The sequence below is a fragment of the Daucus carota genome, chromosome 6 (genome assembly GCF_001625215.2).
Source record: "Daucus carota subsp. sativus chromosome 6, DH1 v3.0, whole genome shotgun sequence".
Taxonomy (NCBI): Eukaryota; Viridiplantae; Streptophyta; class Magnoliopsida; order Apiales; family Apiaceae; genus Daucus; species Daucus carota.
Genome location: NC_030386.2, coordinates 7,159,066 through 7,186,066, shown reverse-complemented (window position 1 = coordinate 7,186,066; position 27,001 = coordinate 7,159,066). Strand labels below are relative to the sequence as shown.

Genomic DNA, 27,001 nt, shown 5'->3' with positions numbered 1-27,001 from the left:
AAGAAAAATATAAATGGAAAACAATATCTGCTAAGATGTAAATAAGAGGTAAAACCTTGTCTAAGGAAAGTAATGCTAAAACCTTGTTAAAATAAATAGTTGATATAGGTCAAGCTACAATGAAAATTTATCTGTTGCCTTATATTTGAAAGGATTATTTCATTTTTCGTGGCCTTCCAGGACCCCTTGGCCTGATGTCTTTCGGCTCCCTTGGCCTTCCACGACCCCTGGGCGTTACACGTTTAATGATACGTACCTTCAAGTCTTTGCAGTCACTTCCCCTTCCCCGTATAATCTCCAACTCCAACTCGTCCTTTTGAGTATTCAAATTGTATTGTTCCAAGAAATCTCTCCATCCCTGTGTAATCACTGTCCGCCCATCTCTTAGGTGGGTGATAGAAAGCTGCCACACCTTCCCATTATGATCCTGCATCTCCACGCTTTTGTTCAGCGTGATGCCATGCTGGTCAAGCAGTGGCTTAGGAACATACTGTGCAACAATGGACAAAGATATGACATAAAACCATGTAGGCAACGAGAATTGTAATATATGATAGAAGAATAAAGCACACTCTAGCTGTTTGGCGATTCAATAGGAGAAGCACATAAATAGTGTTTTTATTGTGTTGTGCCAGCGAAAATCTTTTTAGTTATACTTAAAAAATACCAAATGAGATGGAGACCCAGAACTCGATTCACTTTGTATTTGCAAGTTGCAACAGTAGGAAATTACAGAACAAAGAGAGATCGCTCTTAATGCACTAATAGTTAGATAGATTTTAAAATTTCGACACACATACATCAAAATATATAAAGAAATTATACTTCTAGATGGTAGATGCAGTAGCTTTTTAGTAATCAAAAGCTTTCTGACATTTTACTTGTATAGACAAATTATTTGCTCCAATTCATTCACCATTTACTAATCTGATGGATAGTGGTGCTGTATATTCTAAAATTATCTCAGATATAAGTATAGTCGTGTTAGGACGTTCATGTCACATTATACTCTACAATTAGAAATGAATCTCTACCTTATGAACATACTAAACGAAATACTATGACAAATCTTGCAACAGAGTTACATATATACAGGCCTCAGAATACCAAGGCTATTCGTTATAATTTTGACGAAAAAGCAGTTTGCAAATTGGCAGCTCTTGAGGACCATATATAATAATTTTTGCAATATAAACGTTAAACTTTAAAAGTCATAATATCTCAAATACAGCATGATATATAAATGTGAAACATTGTATGACTTGGTCCAGATAAGCCTTACCAACGTGTATGGTGTTGAAGGTCGATAATTTGCAGGAAAGCAAGGATTCTTTGTACAGGCATGTTCAGCTGATTGAACGAACTTTTGCTTTTTACCAATTCTGGACCCTCTACTTGGTGACATAGATTGCCTTATTCCTTCAGGACCTGCATATCAACATTTAACATAAAGCAATACTTGAACATAATAAAATTAACAGTAAACTACTAACTTTGTTCATGTCTTGCAGGTATGGTTTCCCTATGATTCTGCATTGAGTCAGTTTGCATTTCTGCACCCTCGTCTTCTATCTTTACACGAGCTAAATCTTCGGTTTTGATTCCATTTGGACCAAATATTTTTACAACGAAGGATGACGAGCTTTCAACATACCTCAAGACAAAAAAGCTTCCTAACTCAACTGATTTATCGGATACAAAACGTTCCCAGCCATTGTAGAGAAAAAAACCCTCCTTAGTCTGTTTAATGTCTGCTTGCCAACATCTTCCAGACAGATCTTTAAGGGTAACAGCATTCGCTATTTTTCCTTTCAAATTCATCATAAAGACTGACGGTATGAGCTGCAGAATATAGTAATCAGATTACTATACAGCTACAACTAACTATTGAGATGCTTTATTTAGTGAAGGAAAGGAAAATTGCCACTTATCCGAAAAAGGTTACACATGTGCTTTTGCATTCATATAATCACTTTTAATAGGTATAATAGTTGTCGTCTGTATATACGACACCAGCATTCAAATTTCAATTGAGGATGGATGTTCCAGTGAAATCATGTTATTAGTTATAAATGTGTGTTTCTAAAAGCAGTTCGTCCAGAACTATCACTTACTAACAACATACTACCAGCATCTTTCCGCTGGTAGGCAAAAATCATAAAATGAGTCAAATTTTGCCCGGCAGACAATGTAGTCCCCCGCATTCACATAACAAATTTAGGCTTAATGCCTTCCAGCAGAAAAAAACCCGCTACTAGTATGTTGCATCAATCACTTGTCACTTGTCCATTTTCTTGAACCAGAGAGCACAAAATAATGTCAAGCAGCTCCTGATAACTATAAAACAGATTTAAAAAACAAGAAAACATCCTAACATTATTTTCTAAAACAAAAAACAGAGAATCATACCTGATAACACCAAAGCTGCATAACTAAAGCAACGTAAACTAGACAAGCAACTACATATTTATACAAACGGATTTTCTAGTGTGTGCCCATGGGCACACACTAACAACCACTTTTTGTTGAGGTGGAGGGCTTTTATTGGCCAAAACCTCATTAATAATCACAAAAAACATGACCAGTAAAAACCCTCCACCTCAACAAAAAGTGGTTTTTGTCCACACTAGAAAGACCGTTATACAAAACTTATAACATTCAGCACTCAAACTAATAAAAGTTCCCATTTATAACAAAGAATCACTTCGAAATCAAGCAAAAATTAACAGAAAAGGTAACAACTAAACTCATACTACTGGGTATAACTCATCAAAATTAACACAAGTCATGCACACACGTACGCATATATGCTCGTATGAGAACAACGTACATGTAAAGAGTTAAAAGAGAGAATAAATATGTTACCAATCTCTGACCATTCGTATCCGGGAGAAATACATCAAAAAAATCAAGGGTTTGATCGTCCTCTGACTCCATTGTCAAACCCTTGTGCCTGTAGCTACTAGGTTTAGCGTAATAGTTTGGAAAATATGCGACGGTTAATGCAATGACCAAAGAGCAAGTCCAACAGCATACCTATCCTATTACTTATAAATAATATAAATAATATAAAATAATGAGTGCTAGTATGTCTTAGTGATTTAGGTAATCTATTTTAAGTGTCAACTCCAATAGTAATTCCTATATTTGTTCTCCTAAGATTATTTTAATAATAAATTTGAGAGAGAGAAGAGGAAAATGAGAGAATAGACAAAGAAAGAAGAAGAGAGTTGATTATTTTATTTATAAATATTGAATAGGTAATGGCTAGGGGTTACTTATAAATAGGTAATGGCTAGGAGAACTAAGGTTGTGCTAGTAATTTAGGATAACACTAGGATAGTGTTGGAGTGCATTTTTTTGACACGTTACCTAAATGTGAGTTTAAGACATTAACCTATTGGACTTGCTCTAAGATATGTTTATCTTCTAATTAAAAGGGAACTAATATCCTAACAGAAAAATATATTAAATTAGGAAGTTAATGTTTATTTTTTTTATTTTATCATAGTTTAAAATATTGAATTTATAATTTATTTATATTTGAAAGGACAGGATTATTATAAATATATTTTTATATGTTCAGATTTGTCATCATATTTAGGGCCGGTTAAATGGACAGTTCGACACGACCCGAACCATTCTTATCCGAAAGAAATACGTCAAAAAAATTAAGGTTTTGATCATCCTTAATTGACTCTATTTTCAAACCATTCTGCCTATAGATAATAGTTTTAGGATAATTATTCGTTAATCACGGAAAATATACGATATATATTATATTTATCCTAATTATAAAGGGGAACAAATTCTAAAAGAAAAATAAACAAAATTCTTAATCTTTTTTTTTTTATCATAGCATAAAGCATTTACCTTATAGTTTATAGTATTTTTATATATGAAAAGGGAAGGATTATTACAAATAATTTTTGTATGTTCAGGTATAGCGTCACATTTAGAATCAGCTAAATGGACAATTCGGCACAACCCAAAACCGTTTGTATCCGGAACAAATCAAGGATTTGATCATCATCAATTAACTACATGTTCAAACCCTATATATATTAAATATATCTTAATTATAAGGGAGAATGAATCCTAGCATAACATAGATTATATGGACATAGATTATATGGTGAACAAATTTTTTTTCATAGCGTAAAACATTTATTTTATAGTATTTTTTATATTTGAAAGACGTAGGATCAGTACGGAAAAAAATATATGTTGAGATATATCATCACATTTAGGGCAGGCTAAATGTACAGTTTGGCATGTACTAAACCATTCATATCTGGAAGAAATACATCGGAAAAATTAAGGGTTTGATAGTCGTTAATTGACTCCATTTTCAAACCATTATGTCTATATGCAATACGTTTAAGGAAATTATTCGCTAATCACGGAAAATATACAGTATACTGATCTTTATGAAAAATTGAAATTAAAAAAATTATTCTCGATCCTGAAGTATCGTACTTAACTAAACTAAAGTATGTTTTATTAATTATACATGTCTTGACATAATTATAAACATGAGTGAATTTTGAAGTTAGATAAATATAATTTTATTCGATCTCCACTAATCTATCTAATAAAATTTTTGACTTCATTTGTTAGGACAACATGCTTCTTCCTATTATGATAACCAGGGATCCGAAATTATTGAATATTTATATAAAATATATGGGAGATTTTTATTGTTATGAAATAAATTGTTGCAGACGGTTTTTAAAAAGGAGCAAATGCACGCTACATTCTTTTTAGGGATAATTAATTTATACGTCCTTGAACTTTGGCCCATTTTTGATTCGCGTCCTTGAACTAAGTTTGTCAATTTATGCATCCTCAAACTTTGTAAATTTCCAATTCAGGTCCTTCCGTCAGTTTTTGACTAACGGAAGTTAGTCAATTAGGGTTTTCAATTTGAGGGTTTTTGATTTGTTCATGGATTGATGAAATTGATGGTATGGGAAGTTTCGGGAGGTCAAACCGAACAGATTAATGTAGGTTTCAATGATGGAGGATTGCCGGAATGGTGGCAATGTCTCCGCCGGCCGGAAAATGGCCATTGATTCCGGCCATCATTCCGGCAATCCTCCGCCATTGAAACCTACATGAATCTCTTCGGTTTGACCTCCCGAAACTTTCCATACCATCAATTTCAATAATCCATTAACGAGTCAAAAACCCCCAAATTCAAAACCCTAATTACTAACTTCTGTTAGTCAAAAACTGACGGAGGGACCTGAATTGGAAATTTACAAAGTTTGAGGATGCATAAATTGACAAACTTAGTTCAAGGACGCGAATCAAAAATGAGCCAAAGTTTAAGGATGTATAAATTAATTATCCCTTTTTTTTACCTTCATGATTTTTTCCACTGGATATTCTTATTAAAATTTTTAACAAGCTAACATCACGTATAAAGAAGGATACATCAAAGGTGACAGGAATGAACAATGGGGACCAATTTACTTACAATACTTAGTTGATATTCATAAAAAGTATCTGATGAATTATGAGTTCAATACATCATTTTTAGCATAAAGACAAATGTTCTATGCTCATTATCAGAAAATCACTTATTCTAAAACCTCACCTGGGGCTAATAGTTTTTATTTTCCAACTCATGGAAAACCCTTCCCGCTCCGCTTGGCCTTATTCCCCTCTAAGCATATTTTAGTGATAGGTTCTATAAGAAGTGGACGATCCTATTTGGCCAAATGCATAGCAACAAACTCCAATGTTCTTTTCATTACGGCATTTTTGAACAAATTTCCTAGATAATCTTAGTGATGACATTGATGCTAGTGAGGATATCATGAAATACAATAGAAGAAAGGGATCAATGATTGTCAAATTCGTTTATGTGGAAATCTAACAAATTTGTTCACAAAGACATTTTTTTATGCTCCTTTCAAGAAATTAGTACACAGGATCGTAATGCGCTGATTTTGAGATATTTGTTAATTTTTTTAATTATATCGTGATGACGCAAAAATGATATATTGTTATTTTGTACAACTTATGTACTCTTTTTCTTGCAATACAATTTTTTTTAGTAAGACTTTAACTATGCATGACATTGATACAAGTCATACTAGGAGTGTTATGAAATGTAAATATGAATGACTTTTATTTTATAAAAACTTTTAATTCTTGATTTTTTCTATTAATAATGTATATGATCTTTGTTTTTTTCACTTGTCTTGTTATTTATCTTTAATGCATGAATGAAACCACTTGTATCACTTGCAAAACTCAAAAAAGAAAATAAACATAAGAGAACCGTTTCTACTTCCTTCTCTCTTTTCTAGATCTCTCAACTTTCTTTCTACATATATTATTATATAACAATACGACTTTTATTGAAAAATTTTATAATCAACAGTTTTTGAGAAAAGCAAATTAAAATAACTCCCAAAGTGCTGGTGTTAACTAAAAAAATAAAAACAACACCCCACAACAACAATACACAAATCATCATCTGAGTTAATTTCATCCTCATCCCGCTCCAAAATGACACTAAAAATTAATATTATACATTCTCAACAAATAAATGATCATAATAAAATAAGATGATGTCCAACCTTCGAGTTATGTTTTACATAAGTCTTAATGTTTGAATACATCACTTAGCAAAAACAGGAAAAAATTTATTACATGCGTTGAAATATTGGTTATAGTATTCTTCTAATTCTTCAATGTTATACTATTTCCCTTCATATTGGAAAATCTTTTATATATACAGGCTCGAAAATGAATGTAAAAATGAAAAGATTGACCATCATGAGCAGTACTAAAGAGTGGATGTCATCCACCCATTGTGTTCGGTTGCCACTCTTGAAGCGCCTCTAGTGCCATCATCTCCATAAAGCAAAATTGATGATTATGTAGTTCCTAGATCCTGGAAAAGAAAGAAGACTGCTTCGTTTGGTAAACATGCATGTGGATTTCGCATTCCCTTTGTCCACTCTCTAGAACCAAATGCCACAAACTTTTAACACTAGCGTCTTTTAAGAGTCTGAATGGATTCTGGATTCCAAGGAAATATTTGCAGAAGACCTGCGATGAGCAAGTGGATAACAGTCACAAATTTAAAGCAGCTGTCAGATAATTTAACAATAGTTAACTTGGACAACTAACCGAATACATATAAGAAGAGTTACTTGCTCCTTTCTAGCAGAATATAGCACTGTGATGTGCATACCGCGTACTATCATAACATGGAAGAAAACTAGTTTAACACGTCCAAACATGAAACATCCATTGTATCTAATAATAACAGTAAAAGATATATTCTCACCGCACCTTATATCTTAAGCAAAAAGGGAATCTATCTCCTCCAGAAGTGAACTTATTAATCAAATATTTTTAACTTCCAAAGTCGTCCTGCATAAAACAGTACCTTAATTATTTCGACAACAAGACCAAGGGGAATATGGAAAAACTAAATGGACAAGCAGGAAGTTTAATGTATAGTTTCAACTACAAATTCATCTTCCTGATTAAATGGTCAGATCGTCTTAAGAACATACCCAACATCTCGTCATTAATTATAGTTGCATTTCTAATACCTCGTTTGGTTGGATGTAACGCAACACCGTAACTTGTACGTCCTTGAAACTAACATGAGTCACAGTATTTGGCTTTATAACCTTTAATCTAAACTATGTAACTCATGCTTCCTAGGTATCCCAATTTGCAGTAAAACACTGGAACCTATTTCCCTTGCTCAAAGTGATTTTTGTGAGTTACAGTGTCTATTTGTTAAATTTATACTATATTTTTTTTGTAACCTTCCTATATCTAGAATATAATATCACATATAAAACTTTTATTTACTTATAGTCACTTATAAATACATTAATTCTAACTTAATTTTACATAATATTTTTTATGTGTTATTTTTTTTATAATTTATACTATTGCACATCTTAGTGCAGAAGTCTGCTGAGAAGTCTAGAGGTAATTCAAATTAGTTTTTTTTTTTTTTTTGATAAGCAGAAGATATATTAGAAACTCAGAAACTCGGACGTTCTTACAAGGTGCAGGGTATAACCATACCACCCCAAAAAGCATGAAGCTTACTTGCCAAAATGCCAAACCAAAATAGCAAACTAAGGAGCAAGGACCGAGTAAAGCAAAGGAAAATAGCAAACTACATGAAAATAATGACGCATATCAGCCAGCTAAATGCTAGAGGCACGACGGATTTTCTTCGAGCTCGAAGCAGAAGGAGATGGAAGACTTTCAGGCTGCTTGAAACCCATTTCAGCAAATAGAAGAATGAGATAATGGGCTTGTGATGATACAAAAGCAAAGATTCCGAGGTCTGCCTCATCATTTAATTCCGAGGGAATGAAGTTGAGACAAACAGAATTATCGAGCAGCTTCTGTACGTCGAAATCCGGAATTAGCAGAGGAAAATCCACCTGAAGACCTTGAGAGAAGGCATTTATGGCAACTGTGGAGTCAGTGCAAATAACAACCTTGTCATTGGGCGAGCAAATTGATCGTAATTTATCCAAAATGTGAATTAATGCAAGTACTTCCGCCTCATGCACATTAAAAGAGTTAGATGGACCAGAGAAGCAATAAAGCAATTTCCCAGTGTTGAGCTTTATTATGCCACCCACTCCTCCACAATTATTGACCCATGCAGCATCAGACATGCAAATAATATCATAAACCTCGCATCGAGAAGCCCAGTAAGCATGTCTAAGTTGATGATGATGCAAGCTAATCGCACCGATAGGATTGATCCTCCACGTTGGGTCATAGGCGAATGATAGGACCCCAGAAGCCATTCCCCATTTTGCTATTCGCACAAAGATTAGTTCCTGAAAAGTGTCTGCTTTTAATCTTGTATTGGAAAACACAAACTCATTTCTTGCGAGCCATATCGACCAAAGGGTGGCTGCCACTGTCAGGTGCCAGACTGGTTTAATGAATTTCGATTTTTTGAGGCCAAGAATGAGTGCGAGGTTGAAGGATGCATTTCTCTGAATGAGAGAATTTATGCTCCACCATTTTCCAATAAAAGACCATGCCCATGCTGCAAGGTCACAGGTCCAGAACAGGTGAGAAATAGATTCCTCTGCCATATTACACCACGGGCATGTTGCTGAGATGTATCGAATGCGCTTGTTAAGCACCCAATTTGTTGGAATGATTTCCCATGCAAGCTTCCACATGAAGTTTATTATTTTTGGAGGTACTTTCATAACCCAGATTTGTTTCCAGATGAAGGAGCCCGGCATTGAAAGAACTGAAGGTCTTCGAAACACTTCATATGCTTTAGAAGTTGTGAAAACTCCATTAATTGGAATCCATATCAAAGTATCCTCATTGTTAGAGAGAGAGAAAACTCTCAGCATCTCTGAAATTATAGCAATCTCAGAATTGTCTGTTGTACTGAGAGAGTTAAGCCATAGAGAAGAATGAAAGGGATCCTGTAACCATAAAGGTAACAAAACATTGACTGTCGAATGTTTTCTCAATGAGGAAGAGTAAAGCGTAGCAAATTTTGTGTACAGGGCGGTGGAGCCAATCCAGACATCCTCCCAGAACAGCACCTTGCAGCCACTTTTTGATTCTCATCGAAAATTTTCCTTCTTAGAGATAAGTGAACATTGAGGATCTAACTTAATAGAGAGGATACTTTTGACTATTGGGGAACATTGATTTACCTGAACTTTGTCAAGATCAAATGTCCATGAGGGACTATACCGCGAAGCCATGATGTTATTCCACAAAGAGCCCCTTTCATTATAAGCCCTCCACCACCACTTAGACAGGAACACATTATTACGAGATTTAATCGAGTAGAGTCCTAGCCCACCTTCAGCTTTAGGAGAGCATATACGTTCCCAACTAAGTAGATGAAGCTTCCTCGAGGCATTTTCGACTTCTCCCCATAGAAATCTACGTCGCTTTGCTTCAATGAGATTGCATATTGTCGTAGGGATTTTATACAGGCTGAACCAGTAAACGGGGATACTGTCAATTGCCGCTTTGAGTAACACTAATCGGCCAGCTATGGATAGACGTTCAGCTGCATATGATTTTATTTTATCATCCACCTTTTTTAACAATGGTTGCCAGAAGGAGAGCTTTTTGGGAGAGGAACCGATACTTGCTCCCAGGTACTTAAACGGAGTATTTCCTTGCTGGCAACCTAAGATAGAAGACCACTTCGAGATTTGGGACCGTTGCAAGTGAAACCCGTATACAAATTTATTGACACACACACACACATATATATATATATAGGGGCCTATTCTAGTACAAACTAACATAATCCTAAAAACCTAAAAACCTGGTCCAGCCCAATAGCATAGCCCAGCCCAGTTCACACAAAAGAAGCGCCCAGTTCATTACACAAAAGAAGCGCGGAGACAAATTAAATAATACAGTTAGATACACATATACATACAATACAGTTACGTCGCACTGTTCATCTTCTTCGACACAAAGGTACGAATCTACAACTACGAATCGCATTTTCTTACAAAATACTCACTGATTTCTTCGTGTATTTGATACAGCGGTTCAATTTCACATCGAAATAACTGAAGAAGATGTCTGTGACACTCTTGGATTGCCACATGGAGGGGAGACGGTAACAATAGGCACAGCCGAAATGTATGATGAAAGAATATCTGAGTGGTCAAGTCAGTTTGCTACTAAAAAGGATGCAGATCAAGTGACTGTTTCGAAATTAGTAGAAATGATCAAAAAACAAGGGGTCACTCAGAATTTCAAGTTAAATTTCTTGCTTGTCTTGTCGAATGTGCTCATTGGAACAAGCACTTATACGTATGTGGACAAACAGCTTCTAAGGTTAAATGGAGATCTTGATCAGTGCTACAAATTTAATTGGGCAGAGTATCTTCTAAACTCCCTTGTGTCTGCAACAAAACTCTGGAATCAAACCGCATCAACCTTCTTTGCTGGCTCATTACCATTCCTTGTGGTATCAACTTACAACTTCTTTCATATTTAGTTGATTTAATTCTAATATTTCATCATTTCGCGTTAAATAATTCTTTTTATGCTTCATATATAGCTATTTTATGTTGATCGAGTAAGGCCAGGAAGTATCAAGCTTGTGGAGCGAAGATTTCCATCATACAAAGGTTGGAGTGAGGAAGCACTAAAATTAAGGTAGTCAATCGAGATTTTTGACGGAGCTTTTGGTCTTGGAACTGTTCTCAAACCATTAAGAGAACTATTTTCCCAGGACACACAGCCAATCCATAGTCCACATCAGGTAAAATTATTTGAATATATAATATATATTACATAAGTCCATACATTTTATCTCCATAACATATCTCTAATGTCTTCAAACATTTATCTAGTGGAAACAACAAGATAATGATTACACTGATCCTTGCGAAGATAATAGTCATGAACATGTTGGAAGCCAGGAATGGAGTCCTTGCACAAAGTCCACCAATCAATACCAACAAAATCAAGATGCTATTCCTGACATTAACATGGAAGATGTGCAGGACACTCAAACTCAGGTAACTTGTTTTGTTATAAATTTCATTTTTGTAAAAATACTACAATCATGCTTCTAATTATTAAAAATTTCAGGGATGCGAACAAGGAAATAACGACACATTGAATCAAGCTGATGGCACAGGGGATCAAGATGATCGCGCATGGCAGACATGGACTCCTTGGGAAAAATCAAAACATTTTCAATTCAAAACTATACGTACAAATGATGTTCCCGAAGTTCACATGGAAGATGTAGAACAAGAGTATGAGAGGGACACATCTAAGCGTAATAATCAAACAGGGGTAAGGGCACTAAAATTATACTTTAATCACTAAAATTAATATTTTAATCACTGTATTTAGTAGTTTAATCACTAAATTATGCTAAGTTAATCACTATATTTTACACTCTAATACTGTATGAACTACCTTCATCAGTAAAATACACGAAATGAATGTATCTCACAATTTTTAATCACTGTGCCTATATTTTAATATTTTTACAGGACTGGTTGCAAAATCTACAAGACTCAGCACAAGATTTGATTGAATTGAAGATGCTTTTTGATGCTGATCTAAAGTCGGCGTTAGCAAAAGATCCCGAAAATCCTGAGATACACATGATTCAGAACTTGGTCAATGATGTCTTCGGCAACAATCAAGCAGCATTTCCTCAACAGAATACACATCAAAACTCAACTCAACAGGATCCGAAAAAACCAATTCCATCGGAAATTGATGATGATTTTGAGCTTAATTCTCAGGATATCAAGCAACTTGACTTGATAGAGTTCCTACACTCAGCGAAAAAAGATATCAATGTCAACCATTTGTTTGTTACTGATGAGATAGAAGATGTAATACCAAACTTCTCACTTGGTATAGATGAGGACATTTATGGTAACAACAAACAAGCTGTCAACTTGGGATCAGATGAACAACTTGATGTCAGCAAAGATGATGATCATGTTTTCACGCCTAAACCAGCAATGAGAGAAAAGAGTCAAAGGGCTTTAAAATTGAGTCGATACGGCAAATCCCCATATGTTGACAGAGTTGTCAACATAAACTCCAAATTAACCAATCAAGAATTTGGACTCTGAAAATATATGATAAAGAAAGAAGATCCAATGTAAGTAAATAAAAATTCATTTTACTTTACTCCTAAATTTCCAATTAATTTAAACGTACTTCTGCTGTTAATGATATTTGATGCCATCCTTTTTTTGTTTTCTTGTCAACAGCGAACATATGTTCATATGGAATGATTTCATCTGCATAAGAGACGATATGCAGACACTTAAAATCAACACTAATGTGGCCACATCTGTTATAGATATATGGACCTTCATTCTGAATGATGGAGAAAAATATCGGTCTGATGAATCTCCCCTACGTCTCTTTTGCACAATCGGCTCTGTGGTAACCCATCTCAACTACATCTCACTAAATTACATGTTTTTACATAATATATACTTAGTATCGTATCCTAAAATTACTTCAATATATCTTTTAGCTTCCAAGTTTAGTCGATCATCTCAAACTTGCCACCACATATCCAATTTTTGCTATTAATATGACTGAGATGCTCATAAGAATCAACAGGCAGGCAATAGAGACTATGCACATGGTATGAACAATATTTTTCCATAAGTAGTCTAATATTTTATACTGTGGTTTATTTTTCTCACAATTATAAATTTTGTAGGTGTTTTTCCCAATATGGGCATATCAGCATTACTATTTAGTATGCTACAACTTAAAAACTCCATGCTATGAGATCATTGATAATATCCAAAGGGGTAAAGACGCAAAGCTTTCTTATGGTCCCAAACCAAGAATACTGGTATAATATTATATAACCACCTTGCCACTTAAACAAATGTATCTTTCTTCATTCCATAATTCACATATTATTCTTATCACTATTAATATATGCAGCATTCACACTTTACAAAATACCTGGAAAGCAGAGGAAGTTTTGGTTTGGCAAGGATTATCCGACAACTGAAACCCACATACAAGAGTATGTCATGGCAAACAAAGAACAACTCTACTGACTGTGGAATCTTTCTTATGAGGCATATGGAGACCTACAAAGGTCATACACTCCCATGGCACGCTTCAATCTGTGATGAAAGTGTAAGAATTACTACATCTTTTATACTTTTGTCATCCTACTCAATAAAGACACTTGTCTAATAATAGTAGGTTTATATTTAATACTGCAGGTTAACCAAAAAAATCAAATTATGAGACTCCGACTCAAATATAACAACATGATTCTATCTTCAACACTGAATGAGAGGAGATCAGAAATCATAAAAGTGGGGAAGGAATTATATATTGATATGGCATCAAAGAGAATAGTCAATTTTGCCATCCAATCTTCACAAACATCTCAAGAAGAAGGCATTGCAGTGACTACTCAAAGAAAGGCTGATAACAAGAAGACGGTCACCTTCGCAAAAAACCTCACCTCCACTCTAAATGAAGCCGCCGACAACCAATGATTGTTTCAGCAACTTCACAAACAATGATTGTTTAAGAATTAGTTACCTTATTTTTCTGAATACTTGACAAGCAATGATTGTATGGCAAATTATCTTGAGCAATGATTGGATATGAACTGTCTATTCTATTAGCTTGACAGTTACTGATTTTTTGTCGAAAATGATAACTGACACTATTGATTATGTATCAACATTATCAAAAAAAATATGATTCTATCTTGACTATATTCAGCTTTTTGTGTTTGTTTATGATATTTTGTGGCTAAATTTATGTGTTCAAACATCATACATAAACAAAATATAAAAAAACAATCACATTATTAATTATTTATGTTGCAACCATAACATTCATAACAGAACATGCTAAAACAATGATAATAAAAAAAATTAGAAATTCAATGTAGAAATAGACAAAATTATTGCTAAAAACAATAACAACTATAACCAGTAACTTAGTGATCACAGCTACCTACTTTAGTGATTACACATTAACATTTTACTAGTTGGCCTGCATAATTTTAGTGATTACCCATTATATTTTTACTATAAACCATTACCATTTCTAATATTGAAATCAATCGCAGACACAAATTAAAAACATACCAATAAACTAAAATAATACCTCCACATTATATATATTTAAAAAGCATAACAAAGTATGACAAATCTTATCAATTAAAACCAATCTAAAGATATCAACAAGTACCGTGTTCAATCTCTTAAGTACTGTGCACCAAAAAACAAAATTAATACAAAATATGAAAATTATGCACCACTCTCTTCAATCCGTGCTTTCTTCTTCTTCTTATCACAAGTTCTTGAATCATGAGTTGTTGCACCACATTCTTTGCATTTTCAAACTCTTTTCTTCGCTTTAGTCACTGCCTTCTCCCTTTCACTTATCAACCTCTTAAAGTAGTTACCTTTGTTCTTGCAAATATTTGGTGCAAGAATTGTAATATCTCCTGAAGGCTGCTCACCAATCATTGCTGCCATGTGATCCTTCTTCGTCAAATTACTACAATTTTTATCAAGCTCAGAACTGAGCTGCATTACAGTACTATGAACCTGATCAAGCTTGTCCAACTCCATTCCAGCCTTATTAACTGCTTGCCGAAAGTCAAACCATATATTTGTCAATTTCAATGATACTTCTTCCATCTTAGAAAAACTGTTTGAAACTGCTAGTGACATTGATGAGGTCCCGCTGTCCGCAAGTTTCGTCCACCGATTTAAAACAAGTGTCCGTGGGAACTTAGTCACTCCAATCTGTTTCAAACCACAAAATGAATGTCTGCAAACTATCCCACACATAACAAACTTCTTGCACGAACAAACAGCATGATTTAAACTAACAGAAACCTGCAAAATTATAAAATTAAACACATATCATTATCTTCATTCCAAGCATAATTCATATGAAACTACAATTTCTTATTCTGTTAATCTATAAGACATACGTTACCTTGAAGATTTTATCCGGCACCTTGACATCTCTGATTTCCATGTAAGTAACACCATCTCTTTCCTCACTCATTCTTTTGATTTGCATGTCCAAACAGGAGGCAATAATTTCTTCTTGGACTTTATAAAAGATAGCAAGTGTAAACAGGTCTGCTGCATCATTTTCTATAAACCATCTAGACACTGCAGAAGGGAGACTAGAATTGGACTCGTGATTCAACCGATTCGTTTCATTCCTCTGCCGATCCATAGCACTTTGATACCGTAACCAAAATTCACATAAAGAGTCTCCTTGTTTATGGAATTGCCCAAAAAAAGAATTTTCACTCTCTGATCTTGATGTAGTCCTCAACAATCCAAACATAGGCTCGTCTCTAAAGAAAGCGGGTATCCACGAAGACCTTATACCATACATATCTTTTAACCACTTGTTATCCTCCAACTTAAACTCCTTAATAACAGCTTCCCATCCTCTCTCAAATTCTTCTATTTCTATATTTGATGACCATATATATTTCTTCATCTTCTCCATAAAATCTGTCTCTTTGACCAAACGGTTACCAAGCTGAAATAAATATTCACCAAACTATTAAACAAAAATCAAATTCATACCTCTACTAAATAATACTACCTTAATAATTATACAGCAGCTAACCCTACTAAACAAAATTAAAACAGCAGGTAACCCTTAACAGCAAGCAAGAAAACTAAAACATACCTTGACCGGGAATTTTTCCATAATATGCCACATACACAAACGATGTTTAGAAGCAATCAGTCCATTGGCCGAAGAAAATGATGCAGGGACAACTATTTTCATAGCTGGACATTGATCAGTAATCACAACCACCGGATTTCTTCCCATAGCCTTTACAAGATGATCAAATGCCCAAGTATAGTGCGCAACATTCTCTTGAGATAAAAGACAACATGCAAACGTCACACATTTGTCATGTTTATCCACACCGGTGAAAGGTGCAAATATCATATTATACCTACACCAAACAAAACACATAAATAACACAGCAGTCTGTACCAAAATCACTAAATTAGAATATTTCAATCACAAAAACACACCACATGAACAACTAAAAAATCACAGAGAAATCACTAAAAATCATATGTTTATACTAATATTTTGTTTGCATTACATATAATATCTAAATTAGAACAGAATGAATACATGTTGAATCATCACTATATTCAAAAAAAATATTTCACATATATAAGAAAACTAAAAAGATAACGTGCATATATGTAGAAAGATAAAGTGCAAACTTACTTGTTTGTGTCAAAAGTTGCATCAAACGACATAGCATCACCATATAGTTCAAAATTCCTCCTACCAATTGCGTCCGCCCAAAACAGTTTGATAAGGTGTCCAGCTGAATCAACTTCGTATGCATAGTAAAAACCTTCTGAAGTCTCTGAAATGACCTTGAACTTGTCAATAATCATCTGCCCATCTTTGTCACCAACATAGCTCTTCAAATCCCGATTAAAATTTCTAAAATCACACAATGTCGCGCCAACATTGGAATATCCACCTACCATTTCCTTTACAAGAGTATACGTTTTGCTACAACCTATGTTAGCTTTCGCAGCATCATACACAACATTCCTTAACCCCACTGTCATTTCCCTACTAGCTCTCAAAAATTGCCGTCCTGTTTCACTAGCTAGAGGATGGTTATGTACATCAATTAAAGACATTACAAAATACTTGTTTGGAAACATGTATTTCATAACCAATCTTGCCTTACAACCACACCTCTTCGACACAGTACGCCTTTCTCTACACTCAATGCCATTCGTTCTACCAATATTTGGCTCAACAAAACCTTCACAACTGCAAACAAAATGCTTGAGTATTATCGTACCATCATCAGCTCTCTTTTCAGTTCCCTTCCGAACATCAAACCCTCCTAAACGACCATAATTCTTGTAAAATAAGATGGCTTTATCCAAGCTGTCATGAACTTGATTGAGGAATGGTATATACTGTTTTTCACCAACAGACGGTGAATAATATCTCCTTCCACCAGGAGACAATACGTAGCTTGATATTGAATCATCATAATCACTACAAGCGGGATCACAGCTAGCACTCGAACTACTGATACGAGACGAATCACCACATATAGAACCTGTGATATTGAACATTTAAACATTTAATCATATCATCAACTTACACTATACTTGATTATAACGCAACTTTATAATGTATTATGCGGTCAACATAAACACATAAAACTACAATCAGCATCATTTGTCAACAGAAAAAGACACAACAATCACTAAATAACATATACACTAGTATCAAATCTCAAAACCATTACATGAAAAAACTGACCTCACCAAAAACATACTTAACCTCAGTAAACAAAAATTATCACCGAATACCTAATTTACTACTTAAACTCATCTGATTTACTAGTTAACATCATATATCACTAAAAGAACATTAGTCATTCATACGTATGCTAATTTATAAACTCAGCAGCTCCAAAACTACAACTTTCAAACAAAAACACCTAGTACATCATCATCTACATATCTACATAGTTAATCGAACAAATAAAAGAAAAGTAAGCACCTTGATTATCACTGATTTTGATGAGGTCTTTTGTAATCATCGTACACAATTTATAAACTCAGCAGCTCCAAAACTGATATTGATTCGGATTGCAACAGATGATGAAGATGTAAACACAAAAAAGAGCACAGATAGAGCACCGAGAGAGAGCACCGAGAGAGAAACGAGAGAGAGCACCGAGAGAGCACCGAGATAGAGCACCGAGATAGAGCACCGAGAGAGACGAGATAGAGCACCGAGAGAGACGAGAAAGAGCAACGAGAGAGACGAGAGAGATTACCGAGCTTGAGAGAGACGAGAGAGATTACAGAGAAACAGTTTCTAGAGAGGGAAGTTGTTATTAGAGAGAGAAAGTATATGAAATAATGACCGGGTCAACAAAAAAATCTTTGTCTTTTTCCTTTTCTTATATCAAGTAAATGAGTGGCCCAGATTAAAAGTTGGTAAATAATAATCAAAGGTGGATATTAGTTTGTAGTTTTTACAAAAAAAAAGGTTTGTATTTGAACAAACACCTATATATATATTCTACCTTACATAAAAAGAATATGGGAATATAAAATTTAACAAATACATGAATTAAAAACTTTACAAATGTGTATTACATTTACGTTCACGTTCACATCACACTTAGTTAACATTCAGTTGTGAGAGTGAGTCATGTGATTATATTTAATAACATTTAAAATATTAGAAGGTTAAAAAAGTAAGTCCCGTGTTAAGCAAAATTTATTACATTTAGCAAACCCCTGTTGTTTGTGGCAATATTGTCGTGATCAGGAAATACAAATTTTTATTATATTGAGGTTAAAATTAACAATGCAATATTTTTCACGCAACTATAATTCCCGAATAACTACCTTATTTATTTCTACATGGATTATAATCCCATAAATTCCATATCCCAGTTATTGGTTTGATTCATATTCATGTTTGTAAGGCACGTAGACCTGACCACTGCCCGCCAAAAATAACAAAGTAACCGATAAAAGTTATTTAAGATGATTTTTTTTTTATTACTTATTAAATCTTAGTAGAATATCCCTGGACAAAATTTGTCATGTTTTGGTCCTTTCTACCTACAAATAGGTATTTCTATATGACCACGGCAAAACCCATAATCATAATCTTCCCTTGCAATGTTTAAATCAATTCTCCACCTTGCATTATGCTGCTCCACCTGTTCCATGTATAACACACATCGCTCTAATAAAAGAAGAAAGGACGCAGATATTGAGCCTGTTTGTCTGGGCTTAAAACCAGAAGTTAGTTTGAGGTACTTTTTCAGTAAATTAATTTTTTAAAAAACTTCTCTTTTGACAAAAATTTACTCATAAGACATAAGTTACCTATAAATCACTTTTATTTTTTTAACTATATTTTTAATAACTCATAAGTCATTAATAAGTCAAAATTACCCAAAAAGACATTTTAAACTCCCAGCTTAACACATAAGCCACGTTAAGTTATAAGTCAGGTTAAGTCATAAGCTAAGCCAAACAGGCTATTTATCAGATTACTAGAATATCTAACAAGTTACTAACGTAAACATGTACTAACACATATTTTACTTTTTAGAGTCCTTTATTCAGGAAGAATGGAGAGTATATAATCTACAACTCAGATCAGGAACAGGTATCTGGAATAGTAAATAATAAAAATCTAGTTAATTTAGGGGAAAAGAGAGTTTACCAAGGAACAAATAAGAAACAGTATATGCATACATACCTTAGTAGCAGAAGTGTAGCATCGACCATCCAGTTTAACAGTTCCAGTTGCAAGGTGCTATAAGCATATTCCAGCAATATCAACGCTTGCTTTGTAACTTGTGTCAGATGACTCAAATATCTACCTTCTGATAAAAAGAAAAATAATGATAATCTCTACCTTAGAATCTGTGATATCTGAGCATGCTCCATCACCACTAACAGCCTGCATCACTATTAAAAGTTCCTTCCTACGCGCGCACTTTTTTACAGTGCTTAGCAGTTAAAAAACCAAAAGTCTTAGAAATACATAACAGATTTTGAAAAGAGGAAATACAGTACATGCATAAATGAATAAATTGCTGTTTCACAACAATAATACACAACAATTAGTTACTTTCTGCGAAGATGCATGCCTCTTCATATGCTTAAAAATTAAATGGAACAGAGGTCAGGCAAATAGACTTCGAAGCCCTAGTAAGATGTCCAGCCCTTACTCCTACACCTGTACAATGTATAACTGACAAACTAAGAATTAGTGAATTACTATAATGTGTGCTAAGTGGTATATGAATTCACTTATAAGAAGGTCAACCTTAAGAGCTGCCGGGATAGTTTTTATCTTTTATTTCAAGCTTTTTCCTTATAACTAATACTAAAAAACTATACTAAAGTAGGATATCATACATTAGTATGTTCGACGAGATGCATTTTAATATTTCTCTTAATATAAAACTTTCACAAAAAACAAGGATGAGATGCCAAACTCCAACATGAACCGTTCTTAAGATTGAGTCTATCGCATCCCGGAGGAAATATTAGCTGCCTATTTATTCGCCACAAAAGCATTAAGGGTAAAATCTGTGTGTGTAAATCAAAAAGACTTGATGGTAAAACAGTTGCGGTAACAGTAATTCCATGTTGCAATAAAGTGCAACATACAGTTTCGCGCAATACGAATAGAAGGATATAAGCCTTTCACATGTATCACACCTTTATCTAGTAGTGGCTTGCAAATATATCATTTGACATCAAAATTATGCACCATGAGATATATGAATTGTTGTCATCCTTTGACAATAAGTATAGGATGATCATACCACAGCTTAAAAAAAATATAGTAAACAAACTAGATTGATGGACCCCTGAGTTCATCTTCACCAATAATCTCGGCAACTGCACACCCCATCCTTGAAATGGTGGAATCTTTTAGCATCTCGCATGATGAGCTCCCTGCCAACCAATTTTGAGATGATCTTCATTGCATTATGGCAATCACCACAAACACGGAGGTTTTTTATAATTCTTATTTGTTGGCGAGCCGGGCTGCTTATAAGACCCTGAGCAACAGCTAGTCTCTCACTGTGTGCAAGAAGAGCGTCCTCTTTGCCTTCGTGGTCTATGTCATGAAGCACAAATTTAGTTTCTGCCACATAACCAGCCTCTTTCATCTGTTGCCTCAGCCCTCTTAGAAGGGCATATATCTTGTCATTATCAGGGTGAGATGTATCCCCTGCCCTATATTCATGGACTCTACTCCTAACATCTAGAATGTTTCGACTTATTAATTTCTTCTTCTCTTTTTCCTTCGCAATATCTGAAGCTTTCACTGGAATGAGGCCTGCTTTTGCTTGCTCGGTCAAGCGAGAAGGGTCTAGGAGCTCAACAAGCTCAGCACAGCGGTCCCCAAGTTCCATGTCCCCATTAATCCTACATGAAACCATTAAAGTTTCCCAAACATCAACACTTGGTTCAACCGGCATATTTTCAACAAACTCCAACGCTTCATCCAGATAGCCTGTCTTTCCCAGCATATCCACCACAGCAACATAATGCTGCATCAATGGAACTATACCATACTGTTTGCTCATTGATTTAAAGTGCAGCAACCCCTCAGTGATATCACCTAAGAAACTACAAGCAGTAAAAACACTGAAGAAAATCTCGCCATCAGGTTGCAATCCTAGTTCTTTAAATCTGGTAAACAGATCAATAGCTTCCTCACCACGACCGTTCTTAGCAAACCATAGTATCATAGTGTCCCAGGATGTCAGGTTACGTTGTGGCATTTTAGTAAACACATCATATGCATCATCCATGGAACCACATATACAATACATCTCCAAAATGTTATTAAAATTTCTCACTTCATAAGGAAAATTACGTTTGTTGAAGAGATCATGAACATGCTTCGCCTCTTCTAGAGCTTGAGCCTCTCCGCATACCTTCATTAGTCTAAAATATTGGTCTTTGTCAATTGCATTTCCTAGCTGCTCTAACTGAATCAACAATTCTATGGCTTCTTTCAATTTTCCCTCACCACATAAGCCATCAATCTCCTCGACAGTGTGTTTTTCGCTAGCATCAACCATCCCGCCACCAGAAGTTGAGCTACCGGCTACTTGAAATCCACCTATATCATTCTGATACTCATTTGGAATATTCAGAGGTCCAGCATTAGTGCGATATTCCACACTTGGAGTCGGCTGATATCCTCCAACATTTCTCATCAGATTCCCATTAAAATTCTCAGCATAATTTCCAGGATAGCTATTCTGGCTTTGTTGATGACTACCAACAACATTACCATAACAATTATTTCCATTAAAATTGTTAGTACCCTGCTGAGTGTTGCCAACATTATTCACATTCCCAACTGAATGATTCGCAGAACTCCATTGAGAATGCATAGCATGTTGTCCATAACTAGCATTACCCTCTGACGACCCCACTCCATAAAACTGATTCTGTCTCTGCTGAACCACACCAGCACCCGGAACCCCATTTAAACTACTCTGTGAACCATTAAAACCACTTGGCTGTTGCGAAAACTCCCCACTTCTCTGTCCATAATAACCACTCCCACGAAACTCATTGACACGCCCCTCTCTACTAAACCGGCCCGAATCATTTCGAAACTCACTTCCACCATTCTCCTGTCCATAGCTCCCAATTTTCCCGTTCAAATTTTCATTTCTACGGTCCTGAAAATACTGCCCACCAGCTGTTTGATGAACTGCCTGATTCACAAAATTCCCCTTAAACTTCTCTCTTGCATCATATTCACTCTCAGCATAAAACCCACTACTTTGTTGCTCATTTACACCATCACAATTACTAGGGTTTTGATAATTAGGATCAAACCGTGCAGGGACAGTGCTCAAATGTTTCAGTAAAGGAATAGATACAGTAGAGTTGTATGTATAATTACATGCCTTAGATAATGACCTCAGATATATGATGGCCATTGCTAATTCGACCACACTAAACCCTTAATCGCTTTAGAAGCTTTGAACCAGCTGTTAAACCCTAAACTTTTGTGAGTAAGAACTATGGGTTTCAAAATGAACAGCTTCACGGGTCTGACCCGATTAGACAGCTGACGAACGGGTATTGCTAAATACAGTTCATTTTTACTTTATACAGTTCGTTGAAATTACTAGTATAACCTTTAATCTATTAAATGCGTGAAACCTTATTAAGCACGTACTGTTGACTACAATGTGTTTAACCCTTGATAATACTCACGCTTGAATGTATATTTATTTGCACACGTGTAACAGGGTTCAACAGGTGCTACTGCATTGATGGTTAACTTCAAACAATTTCTTACTTTTTTAATTTTAAAATTTAAAATATTTAGATTTTAATTCTAAAACATATATTCTTTTCAAAAATATATTATAAAATATGATTATCATATTTTAATAATCTATTAGTTTTGCATATTAAATATTTATGACTATTAAGGAATCATTCACTTTTTTAAATATTAAATACATTTTAAAATTTTGATCAAGAGTAATTTTTAAATACATTTTAAAATTGTGAAGATTCTTAATAGATGTTAAAGATTTTAGGCCATCTAAAAGTTATATTATAAAAAACTCAAGGATTTTTTATTTTGACTAAAATATTATATCAAACACTAATGTTAATTTTTTTTAATATTTAATATTTAATATTATTGGGTTATATGCCTCGCCCTTGATAGTGAAGTCTCAAAATTTTAAGTTTTTTTTTTTGATTAAATGAGAATGAACAAAATAAAAGAAATTAAACACATCGATAAAAAATTAAAGTGGATAAAATTATACACAAATTCAAATATTTTACTGATAAAATTATATATAAAGTCAAATGAAATTATATGAATAAATATAATATATATAAATTATCGTTCAAAATTTTTAATACATATTAAAGATTCTGGCCAGCTAAAGGTTATATTATAAAAATTCAATTTATTTTTATTTTCATTAAAATATTATATCAAACACTAGTGTTATCTTTTTAATTAAAAATCAAGTATTTTTTATTTGACTAAAATATTATATCAAACACTAGTGTTAATTTTTTTAATATTTATGTATTGAGATTTTGACCCATTCCAGCCCAAATAATTTTTTGCCCCAAAAAACTCAAACACATCGATAAAAAATTAAAGTGGAGGATAAAATTATATATAAAGTCAAGTATTTTAGTAATAAATTTATATATAAAGTAAAATAAAAGTGTATGAATAAATATTATATATATTATTTTTCTAAATTTTTAATACATATTAAAGGTATTAGGCCAGTTAGATGTTATAATATAAAAAAAATCAAATATAGTTTGATATAATTGAGAATGAATAAACAATATTTTAATAAAAACCAATAAGAATATAATCAACCCATATTAATAAATGATCAGCAAAAACTTAAGTCAGTGCGTGTATTGATTGCTGGCAATAATCCTGTTATGCACAAAAAACCAAGACTAAATTTATTTTTTACACCAACTACACAAAAGCTTAGGAGGGATATATTTGTAATCTCCGTGAACTGCACGAAGTAAAGATGAAGTGTATTTAGCAATTATGCTGACGAAAATGCAGAAAAAATACAAAAATTATGTAAAAAATTCATTTATATATTATTTTTCTTATAAATATAATCAACCTTATGATATTGACTATATTCATAAAATAATCTTTATATGTCGGTAAGAATTATGTAAAAAGATTTCACATAATTTATTATCATACTAAAATTATATATTATCATTTATAATAATTTAAAAAATTAATAAAAATATTACTTAAATATAATTAACCAATGTAAGTAACCTGATCGAAACATGATATTTTACCGGTAAAATACGATGTCCTACAAATTCAATTTAACCAAACTTTGGTAGAGATATTCAAATAACATCGGTAAGATAAAGATTGTATAAAAAAAACTTAATTTCAATTTCAATGATACGTTTTTCTTATCCATAAATATAGTCAAAGTTGACTATATTTATCGCACATTTTCTTATTTGTAAGAAATCTTTAAAAAAAAATTCAATCATTTATTATCATATTAAGGGGTCATTTGATAAATCTGAACAAGTAATATATGAGTGAATAATATATCTAACTGGTATGAATGAATAAAAAATCTCAATTCTGAATGAATAATATTGTTTGATGATTTTTAAAAATATCTGAACAATAAATTGTTTAATAAAAATACAAATAAGTTAAAAAAATCTTTGATCAAATTTATATTGTATAATTATAGAAATCTTATAAATGTTTAGTATAATACTATTATTTAATATTCTTAAATATGATGTAACGGCACCAAAATTTAAGATTAAATCAGCTTGAATAATTGCATCCAAACGAGTTGAATGAGAAGTTTCGGTTAGCTGCATCTTATTCAGCTCAATTCAGAAGAAAACAAATGGGCTCTAAGTGATATATTCTATTTATAATAATTTAAAATTTTGACGAATATTATTTCTAATATATAGTCAATTAATATAAATGTGTTCAACAAATTTTATAAAATATCTGCAAACAATTCAACTAATCTCATTGGAGATACTCCAAAATCATTTAATAATAAGAAAGATCTTTTGGCTCCTGTCAAAAAAAAAAAAGAAAAGAAAGAAAGATCTTTTGGCTAAAATAATTTCCGACATATGATAATACAAAATTATATGTATTATTTAAGAATTTATGTAATCCGGCAAGGTTTTTTTTATCTAAAATTATATATAATCCTTAGAGGTTTTTCTATATATGACTTCTATGAAGAATTCACAACACTATATTAAAAAATACTTCATATTTTTTTTATTTTTTTTGACAGGAAAAAAAACATCATATTGAAATAATATTATATATATAATTATTTAATATATAATGAAATAGTTTTTAATTTAAACAATCATTATAAAGTTAAAACAAGCTCTTTTACATTAAAATAATATTATATATATTAATTGTAATTAATATATATTTATTAATATATACAATTTTGGATGGAGAGATTATATATCATGCCTATATATGTGAAGATTCTGAATCCTTATCGAATTATATTGTTGGATCTCTCAGAAATATATATTTGAAAATTTTAAAAATCTTTTTGAGATTTCGAGACTGTTCTTTTTGTGAGTACCTTTTCTATTGGAGATCATCCACCCATATTTAGGTATTATACAATCTCTTCATCCAAAAATTATAAATCATGCCATAAAAATATATTAATTACAATTAATATCATAATTACACAAATATGTAACTTACATGTATAAATTAATTGTATTTAATTCTTTTTAAGGGTTGTTAGGCAAAAGAGCCAATACCAACATATATAACACAATCAAAATCAATTAAAGATACATATACAAATACACCACCATCATACTGACTTTCTAAAATTAGTTTGTCCTATAAAATTACAAGAAGTAAAGATAATTTACGCACCAATACAGAGCCAATATCCAGTGCTACAATAATCAACAATGGTGACTGCTAAATTATTCAGAAGTCGCCTAGCTCTGCTCTGTCTCGTGTTTTTCATCACTCTTTCTCTTCATGAATGTAAGTTCTCGTTTGATTTTTTTTGATACATTGAAAATCTTCTTTATCATCCATGCATATATATATGGTTTTCAATTTTTTGATTCTCACTAATTCTTGGTTTTGTTCCTTTGAATATTGTTAAAGAAAAGTTGTGTGTGAATGTGTTTACATCAAATTAACGAGAATATTTGTCCGGTCCGTGATATTTATAATTAGTTTATGTAATTATTTAATTTTTTGCTGAAAAACAGGTAGCCGAATCGGAGTTGGTGACGAGAAACTGAATGGTCACAAAAATTGCTTGCCGAGAGTTCTTGCCAATGGGAAGACAATGTACTGCTGCAGCCGAAAGGAT

The 27,001-nt window shown here is 33.2% G+C and overlaps 4 protein-coding genes across 9 annotated transcripts; 1 reads left to right on the top strand and 3 right to left on the bottom strand.

Annotated features, from left to right (window-relative positions):
- Window positions 1-2,977, bottom strand: LOC108225695 (putative B3 domain-containing protein Os03g0621600). The gene is made up of 4 exons (XM_017400625.2): window positions 2,866-2,977; window positions 1,494-1,842; window positions 1,283-1,428; window positions 1-490 (listed from the first exon to the last, which is right to left on the bottom strand). Exons 1-4 carry the CDS (start codon window positions 2,935-2,937, stop codon window positions 155-157), a joined length of 903 nt encoding a protein of 300 aa, XP_017256114.2. The 5' UTR covers window positions 2,938-2,977; the 3' UTR covers window positions 1-154.
- A 3,586-nt stretch (window positions 2,978-6,563) lies between these two features.
- LOC108224752 (pentatricopeptide repeat-containing protein At4g32450, mitochondrial-like) lies at window positions 6,564-23,193 on the bottom strand. 6 transcript variants are annotated; one of them, XM_064079972.1, is made up of 4 exons: window positions 19,819-23,193; window positions 7,315-7,395; window positions 7,150-7,219; window positions 6,564-7,068 (listed from the first exon to the last, which is right to left on the bottom strand). In XM_064079972.1, the coding sequence occupies exon 1, from the start codon at window positions 23,042-23,044 to the stop codon at window positions 20,954-20,956; it is 2,091 nt and encodes a 696-aa protein (XP_063936042.1). In that variant the 5' UTR covers window positions 23,045-23,193; the 3' UTR covers window positions 6,564-7,068; window positions 7,150-7,219; window positions 7,315-7,395; window positions 19,819-20,953. The 6 variants fall into 6 exon arrangements, with proteins under 6 accessions (XP_063936042.1, XP_063936040.1, XP_063936038.1 ...); XM_064079970.1 differs by having other exon boundaries at window positions 7,150-7,395; XM_064079968.1 differs by having other exon boundaries at window positions 6,564-7,219.
- Window positions 10,585-14,247, top strand: LOC108227120 (uncharacterized). The gene is made up of 10 exons (XM_064080042.1): window positions 10,585-10,981; window positions 11,075-11,278; window positions 11,370-11,537; window positions 11,611-11,820; window positions 12,024-12,649; window positions 12,762-12,939; window positions 13,034-13,147; window positions 13,226-13,363; window positions 13,459-13,659; window positions 13,749-14,247. Exons 5-10 carry the CDS (start codon window positions 12,627-12,629, stop codon window positions 14,028-14,030), a joined length of 936 nt encoding a protein of 311 aa, XP_063936112.1. The 5' UTR covers window positions 10,585-10,981; window positions 11,075-11,278; window positions 11,370-11,537; window positions 11,611-11,820; window positions 12,024-12,626; the 3' UTR covers window positions 14,031-14,247.
- On the bottom strand, window positions 14,886-20,028 carry LOC108225694 (protein FAR1-RELATED SEQUENCE 5). Its single transcript, XM_064080017.1, has 7 exons — window positions 19,978-20,028; window positions 19,819-19,875; window positions 19,174-19,270; window positions 16,777-17,641; window positions 16,213-16,489; window positions 15,496-16,059; window positions 14,886-15,392 (listed from the first exon to the last, which is right to left on the bottom strand). The coding sequence occupies exons 1-7, from the start codon at window positions 20,026-20,028 to the stop codon at window positions 14,886-14,888; spliced, it is 2,418 nt and encodes an 805-aa protein (XP_063936087.1).
- Window positions 23,194-27,001: the final 3,808 nt, after the last annotated feature.

Bases quoted from the DNA above. Each gene is read 5' to 3' on its own strand.
- LOC108225695 (XM_017400625.2), bottom strand. From the start codon at position 2,937: ATGGAGTCAGAGGACGATCAAACCCTTGATTTTTTTGATGTATTTCTC. The intron at 1,843-2,865 runs GTAACATATTTA...TATATTCTGCAG, and splicing joins ATACGAATGGTCAGAGATTG to CTCATACCGTCAGTCTTTAT. The intron at 491-1,282 runs GTAAGGCTTATC...ATTGTTGCACAG, and splicing joins CTTCAACACCATACACGTTG to TATGTTCCTAAGCCACTGCT.
- LOC108227120 (XM_064080042.1), top strand. From the start codon at position 12,627: ATGATAAAGAAAGAAGATCCAAT. The intron at 12,650-12,761 runs GTAAGTAAATAA...TCTTGTCAACAG, and splicing joins ATAAAGAAAGAAGATCCAAT to CGAACATATGTTCATATGGA. The intron at 13,660-13,748 runs GTAAGAATTACT...TTAATACTGCAG, and splicing joins CTTCAATCTGTGATGAAAGT to GTTAACCAAAAAAATCAAAT.
- LOC108225694 (XM_064080017.1), bottom strand. From the start codon at position 20,028: ATGCAGGCTGTTAGTGGTGATGGAGCATGCTCAGATATCACAGATTCT. The intron at 19,271-19,818 runs GTATGTATGCAT...TACATGGAACAG, and splicing joins GCTACACTTCTGCTACTAAG to GTGGAGCAGCATAATGCAAG. The intron at 16,060-16,212 runs GTATGTTTTAGT...TATTTATTTCAG, and splicing joins TGGAAAAATTCCCGGTCAAG to CTTGGTAACCGTTTGGTCAA.
- LOC108224752 (XM_064079967.1), bottom strand. From the start codon at position 23,044: ATGGCCATCATATATCTGAGGTCATTATCTAAGGCATGTAATTATACA.